Genomic DNA, 7,479 nt, shown 5'->3' with positions numbered 1-7,479 from the left:
ATCAGGAACAGGGCTCAGTGATCAGGACCAGGGCTCAGTGATCAGGACCAGCACTCAGTGATCGGGTCCAGGGCTCAGTGATCGGGAACAGGGCCCAGTGATCGGGTCTGGGGCTCAGTGATCAGAACCAGGGCTCAGTGATCAGGAACAGGGCCCAGTGATCGGGTCTGGGGCTCCACGATTGGGAACAGTGGTCAGTTTTCAGGACCAGGGGCCAGTGATCTGTCCAGGGCTCAGTGATTAGGAACAGAGGTCAGTGGTCAGGATCAGAGCTCGGTTACCAGAAATAGGGCCCAACAATCAGGATCAGGGCTCAGTGATAAATACCAGGGTTCAGTGATCAAAAGTAGGACTGAGTGATTAGAATCAGGGCCCAGTGATCAGGACCAGGACTGGATGATCAGCACCAGGACTCAGAAGTCAAGAGCAGAGACCATTGATCAGGACCAGGATTCAGGGACCAGAACCAGAACCAGGGACCATTGGTCAGAACCAGAGCCCAGTGATTAGGAACAAGACCCAGTGATGAGGGCCAGGGCTCAGTGGTCAGGACCAAGATTCAGGGATAAGAACAGGACCCAGTGATCATGACCAGGACACAGTGATCAGGGCCGGAGCTCAATAATCAGGACCAGTACCCAGTGATCAGGACCAGGGCTCAGTGATCATAACTAGGGCTCAGTGATAGGACCAGGACTGAGTGATCAGGACCAGGACCCAGTGATCTGGTCCAGGGCCCAGTGATTAGGACCAGGGCTCAGTGATGAGGGCCAGAGCTCAATGATCAGGACCAGGACCCAGTGATCAGGACCAGGGCTCAGTGATTGACTATTGACTAGGACCAGAGCTCAGTTATTGAGTGTTGACTGGCCAAGGGCTCAGTGGTGAGGACCAGAGCATAGTTAGCAGGACCAGGGCCCAGTGATCAGGGCCAGGGCTCATTGATCCAGAATATTGCCCAGTGATCAGGATCAAGACTCAGCAATCCAGCCAGGATTGAGTTATTAGGACCAGAGCCTAGTGATCCAGACCAGGGCTCAGTGATCATGACTAGGGCCCAGTGATCAGGACCAGAACTGAGTGATCAAGTCTAGGACTCAGGGATCAGGACCAAGACTGAGTGATCAGGACCAAGACTCAGTAATCAGGACCAGGGCTCAGGGGTAAGGACCAGAGCACAGTTAGCATGACCAGGTCCCAGTGATCAGAAACAAGGCCCTTTGATCAGGGCCAGGGTTCATTGATCAGGAGCAGGCTTCAGTGATTAGGATCAGGGCTCAGTAATCAGGACCAGGGCCCAGTGACCAGGATCAGGGTCTAATAATCAGGACCAGGGTTGAGTGATCAGGACCAGGGCTGAGCGATCAGGTCCAGGGCTGAGTGATGAGGACCAGGATGGAGTGATCAGGACCAGGGCTGTGTGATCTGGACCAGGATTGAATGATCAGGACCAGGGCTGGGTGATCAGGACCAGGGCTGAGTGATGAGGTCCAGGGCTGAGTGATGAGGACCAGGGCTGAGTGACGAGGTCCAGGGCTGAGTGACGAGGACCAGGGCTGAGTGACCAGGACCAGGGCTGTGTGATCTGGACCAGGGCTGAGTGACCAGGACCAGGGCTGTGTGATCTGGACCAGGGCTGAGTGACCAGGACAAGGGCTGAGTGATCAGGTCCAGGGTCAAAAACAGGAGTAGGACTCAGTGATCAGGACTAAGTCTCAGTGATCAAGGCTAGAATTGAGTGATCAGGAACAGGGCCCAAGTAGTAGGACCAGAGCTCAGTGATCGGTAAAGGGCCCACTGGTCAGGACCAGGGCCCTGTGATCAGGATGAGGACCCAGTGAGGAGAACTAGGGCTGTCTAGGTTATGGGAACAGGGATCCCACATAGTTCCTGGGAGCAGGCTTCTTTGCCATGGTCTCTGGTGAATCCAGCATTCATCCTTGGGCCTCAGCCTCATGCAAGATCAGGTTGTTTCTTGATTTTGGGACTAGAGGTACCCCCTGTCCATGCCCACCATGACCACCATGACACCCAGCGGGACTTTGAAGCAGGCATCCTCCGGTCTAAAGCCACCACCCTTTCCCTGACCCCCATCTCCTCATTCAGAGTCTGTGAACATTTTCCTTGGGACCACTTTATTGCACCTGGAAGGCATGTGAGTAAGGGCGAGTCGGTGATTTCTGAAAGGGCTGAGTTCTGGCAAGCATAGCTGGCTTCTCCAAGAGGTTCTTCCACACTTCCTCCCTGCAAAGACAGAGGGGTCACAGCCTGAAGGAGCAACACCCTTGCCAATGCCCTCTGTCCTAGCCCTGGCCTGGCTCATGGGAGCCTGGACAGAATCCTGGTTACTGTACTGGAGGGAAGCTCAGCCCTGACCCTGGGCCTGCCTGTGTCCTCAGTGTCTGTGAAAGGCCCCCCAGGAGAGCACGTGCCCCCACAGTGGGAACAAGTGGTGCTCTCCTCATAGCCAAGCACTGCAGCCCACCCCATCCACTGTGGGCTCATCATCTCCTGGGCTCCTACCTGTGCCTTGCTGGCTCCCGCTCAGTACTGGGGGCCCTCCCTGTTGCCAGATGGACCCCGGATGCTGGTCACAGTCAGTGCTGTGCTATAGAACAGGCTCAGCAGGAAGAGGGTGAGGAAGGTGATGGTGGTGGGCCACAGGTTGGCACCAGGGGTCTCCTCCTCCAGGGTCTCCTGCGGCAAGTCCAGCACCACAGAGGGAGGTAGCATCTTCCAATCTGCAACACAGCAAGAGCCTTCCAGGCCCAGACCTATGTGAACAGCGGGTATGTTTTCTTGGGGTCTGGGGACAGTGGGGTCTGGGTCCCCATCTAAGGCCTGAGACTCTCCCAGGGAGGATGAGGAGGCAGGGTCCCAGGTGAGGGGCTGGGACTTTCTGTCTTTGAGGTTCTTAGGGCACTTCAGGGAGAGACTCAGCAGGGCAGAAAGTGGACACCATCTACTTCTCCAAGGGCAGTTTGAGCCCAAGGTACCCTCCCACCCCCCACCCCCCACCCTGTCTCAGTCCCAGCCACGCATTTAGAGACTGGGTCCTGGGGCCAGAGAGGACCAGATACACCCACCCTCAAGGATATCTGGGTCCAAGACAGAGACCTGGGTGTGACATTCAGTGGGCCAAAGATTGAATGGGCAAGACCAGAGGCCTCTGTTGCCTTCCCAGGGAATGTGGCTGAGGGGTTACAAGGGAGGGCCAGGTGAGAGCTACCAGCACAGGCATTCTTATTTTCCTCAGGGTCTCAGGGCATAGACCTCCCTTGTACAGCTGTACCTGCTTGTCATGTGCTGATACATCCAGTCATTCACCTATCTTTCTATCCTTCCGTCCATCTATCCATCCATCCATCTACAAAGCTATTATCTGTATATCCACCCCTCCATCAATAACACTCTTACCCACTCACCCATCCATTCATCCTCAATTCATCTATTAATATAAGGCTATCATTTAAATATCCACCCACATATCTATAAAGCTATTTTCCATCCATTCATCCTTCTTCCATCTATCCATCCATCCATCCATCCACTCATCCATCCATAAAGCTATTTTCCATCCATTCACTCATCCATCCATAGAGAAATTCTCCATCCATTTATCTTCCATCTACCTATCCTCCATAGATCTACCCACCCACCCATCTATCCTCAATCCTCCATCCATCCACCCATCCTCCATTCACCCCTCCATCTATCTTCCATCCTCCATCTACCCATCCATCCTCCATCTGCCCACCCATCCTTCATCCATCCATCCATCCATCCATCCATTTATCTTCCATCCTTCATTCATCCACTCATCCATCCTCCATCCACCCATCCACCTATCCTTCATCCATCCATCCATCATATATCCATCCGTCCACCCTCCATCCAGCCATTTACCCAACCATCCATTTTACCACCCATCCATCCTCCATCTACCAATCCCCATCCACCCATCCATTCATTATATGTCCTAGGATCTACCCATGTGTCTGCCTGATCTCTGTCTGCTGGTTCAGCCCCTCATCTATTGATTCTCCCTCTTTCCCTGTCTCTTTAAAAGCCCCTCCTCTGGGCCAGGTCCTGGGTCCCATGGGCTGGAAGGCTTCTCTGTGGCAGGGCTTCCTTGGGTGACCTGTTGCTCTCACCCTCTGGTGACTGGACCCTCAGGGGTGACAGTAATCTCCACCTCACCTTGGCCCTGAGAGCAGAGGGAGGCAGCCAGAAGGCGGGGGCCCCTGGGGAAGCCCGGAAGATGTCTAAGGCAAGAGCAGGGGCCCCACTGCCCCCTTGTGGGAGTCCTGGTGCCAGGTGTCCCCACAGTGGTTGTGGGACAGTTCTTCCACTCCTGGGAGCCCCAAGCGGAAGCCAGAGGCATGCAGAGGGGCCCCGGGCAGGCCCTGTTTCACTGGCCTGCTTCTGACCTACCCCACGTGGCCCCTCCCGGTCTATGCTTTGGGTCCTAATTGGGCTTAGGAAGGGATGGGAGATTTGGCCAGGCAGGGAGCAGGGGCTGCCTGGGAGGGGGTTTGTGGAGTTGGTCCCTGAGCTGTGCACAGTGGAAACACAGGGAGACCAGAGGGGCCTGGGGCAGCAGGCTGAGCCTGGGAATGCCCGCTTGGGGCTTGGGAGGGGACTCCCCTGGCTTTTCTGGAGCTGGGTCTGGGCTGTGAACGTTCTGCTCCTGCAGGGTTCAGGCGTGTATGTGGGTGTGAGTGTGCACATGTGTCCGTGTGCCCCGTACAGAGCCGTGTGGTTAAGGGGAGGTGCCCCTTTCTGCATGCGTCAGTGGGGACGTCCTGAGACCCACCTACTAGGGTGGTGGGGCCCTCCCGGAGCTTGTCCTCCCAGGGGGGCCCTGGAGTCCAGCCCCTCACTCCCTCGCTGCCCCTCCCACTACCTGCCTCTTTCTCAGCCAGCCTGCTCCTCTCACACTATTCCCTCCCAGCTGCAGCCAGAGGCAGCTCTCTCAGGGACAAACGGCCATGCCGCTGCCCACTCAGAACTCTCCAGGGCATGTGCGTCTCTCAGAACCCACCCTGGGCTGTGCCTGCCTCGGCAGACCTAAGATTTCACACCAGCGAGGCCTCCTGCACCACACACTCTCACACTCACACCAGGGTAGAAAGGCTCACGGGGTGCCAGGGCCCCCCGAGGCTCAGGCAGGGGTGTTTTTCCCTCTCCGTGCCCTGGCCCTTTCCCACGTGCTGAGACCCTGAGGATGGACAGAGGCGCCGGATGGAAGCGTAGGGCTGCTTGGGGGAGCATGGAGTTTATTCAAGGGTGGGGACAGGCGGGCGGCTCAGTAGCAGGTGCCGTCCACTTCCGCCATGACCACAGACACATTGACGTGGGTGGGTTTACCCGCCAGGCGGTCGATGGTCTTCTGTGTGAAGGCCAGCGGCAGGGCCTCGTGGCCCACCATGCAGGAGAAGGTGTCCCCCCTCTTCCAGTCCTCGGCTGCCACGCGCAGTATGCTGGTCACGGCGAAGGTGGTGGTGCCCTGGCTGGGCTCCTGCCGGGATTTCCAAGTCAGGTACTTGTCACGGGGCAGCTGCTCTGTTCCCTTCAGCCAGCGAACCAGCACGTCCTCGGGGCTGAAGCCGCGTGCCAGGCACGTCAGCGTCACCAGCTCGTTCAGGGCCAGCTCCTCCGACGGCGGCGGCAGCAGGTGGACCTCGGGCCGGAATGTGTTTCCTGGAGGGTAGAGAGCCAGGTCAGGGGGCTGGGCAGGGGATGAGAGAGCCTCTACTGCTCTGGTGGGCACCCCGGGCTGTGTCCTGGCCCTCTCAGCCTGCCTCAGTTTCCCTCTGCACTTGGCATGAGCACCCGAGCCCAGGACCGGGAGGGAGGAGGCAGGCCGGGAATATGCTTTGCAAACCAGAGCCCTGAGCAGGGTCTGGACCCACCGGATTTTGAGATGGTGGCGGTTAGCGGGGTCTCCAACTCAGGGTGCTCAGCAGTGCAGGTGAAGGTCTCCCCCTTGTTCCATGGCTCGGCGCAGCCGGGCAGGACGCTGGACACGCTGTAGCAGCCACAGGGGTCAGGCTTAGGTGACTGTTGGACGGCGTTCTTCCCACTTGAGGGCGTCCAGGTGAAGGTGGCACCCGAGGGATCTCTCAGGCCGGTCAGTGTGCACGTGAGGTTCGCTTCTGAACCTAGGAGCAGGTCCTCGAGGGCCGGCCGGCGCAGCAACAATCGAGGCTCGCCACATGAGGGACAGTAGGGTGAGGGAGCTGCAGTGGAGAGATGGCCTCAGCTGGTCAGCATGCCCTTCCCTGTGCCCCCGCCTTGCCCCTCCTGGCCTGTCTACCACCACCTCCTGGGGCTCGGCCCACAGTCCACTCTGGTGTGAGTGAAGGGGCGGCTCCCTGTGGGGAACACGGGTCCAGGCGCAGTGTCAGGGCAGGCTGGGGTGGCCCTGCCCCACTCCCCAGCCTGTCCTCTGACCAATGCAGGGCACAGCCACATCCCGGCTGGGATTCGTGTAGTGCTCCATGTGGCATGTCACAGACTTGCTGCACTGTGTGGCCGGCAGGGTCAGCTGGCTGCTCATGGTGTACAGCTCCCCGGAGGCGTCCTGGCTGGGCGGGAAGTTTATGACGGTCACGTTCTCTCCGCTCTCGCTCCAGGTCACGTTGAGTGGCTCCTGGGGAAAGAAGCCCCGGACCAGGCAGGCGACGACCACATTCCCATCTGGCTGGGTGCTCTCAAGGCTCAGCGGGAAGACGCTGGGGCTGCTCGGGGATGCTGGAACACAGAATGTGCTGTGAGGACGCGGCCCTCATGCCGTGTCCCCAGGACGACAGGCTGTGCCTGCCTCTCCTCTACACTGGAGGAACCCAGCACAGAGAGGCCCGGTGACGGCCCCAAGGTCACACAGCTCCTGCACCACAGGCCTGCGTTTGGACCCAGCTGTCTGATCCCAGCGACACGGTTTCTGAACATGCTCCTCAGATAGGGCCTCTGACCCAGGCCATCCCAGACACAAGTTGTATTAAACAGGGCTCTGCTGTGGCGTGGCTGAGTCCCCTGAGCTCCCTGACTGCAGCTCCCCCTCTGGGTGGGGGACATATATTGCTCTCTCCCCTGCAGCTAGAGAGGATCTTGGCAGGGGCTCTGAGGAGGTACCCTGGGCTCTGAGTGCTGTGTGCATGGGGTAGGGGTGGGACGGCTTGGCTGTGACCCCACCTCCCTGTCCCCAGTCAGGGTCTCAGTCCAACACCCACCACTCCACAAGCTCCACCCCAGGCCCAAACAAGCCACAGTGGACCCCTGTGGCCTATAAGGTCTCAGGACCAGAGGCCAGTAGGCTAAGCCATGTCTCTGCCAGGCCCTCCAGGACAGGGCCTGCTACACCGGGGAGCTCTGGGCCAAGCCCATTCCAAATTTCCTTCAGGCAAGAGGGAAGACAGAATTGTGGTGCAACACAGCTGCATGGCCCTCAGAACCCCTAAGAACACAGCTGCATGG

At 58.4% G+C, this 7,479-nt stretch overlaps 1 gene segment (V, D, J or C); it reads right to left on the bottom strand.

Annotated features, from left to right (window-relative positions):
* Nucleotides 1-2,118: 2,118 nt before the first annotated feature.
* LOC111532418 lies at nt 2,119-7,473 on the bottom strand. The segment is given in 5 exon segments: nt 2,119-2,244; nt 2,524-2,741; nt 5,371-5,703; nt 5,916-6,242; nt 6,457-7,473. Coding segments are annotated over 4 exon segments (1,103 nt in total).
* Between the last annotated feature and the right edge of the window lie 6 nt (nt 7,474-7,479).

Source organism: Piliocolobus tephrosceles, unplaced genomic scaffold (assembly GCF_002776525.5).
Source record: "Piliocolobus tephrosceles isolate RC106 unplaced genomic scaffold, ASM277652v3 unscaffolded_9479, whole genome shotgun sequence".
Lineage (NCBI taxonomy): Eukaryota > Metazoa > Chordata > Mammalia > Primates > Cercopithecidae > Piliocolobus > Piliocolobus tephrosceles.
The sequence above is the reverse complement of the archived record's forward strand: the minus strand, read 5'-3'. Positions and strand labels throughout refer to the sequence as shown.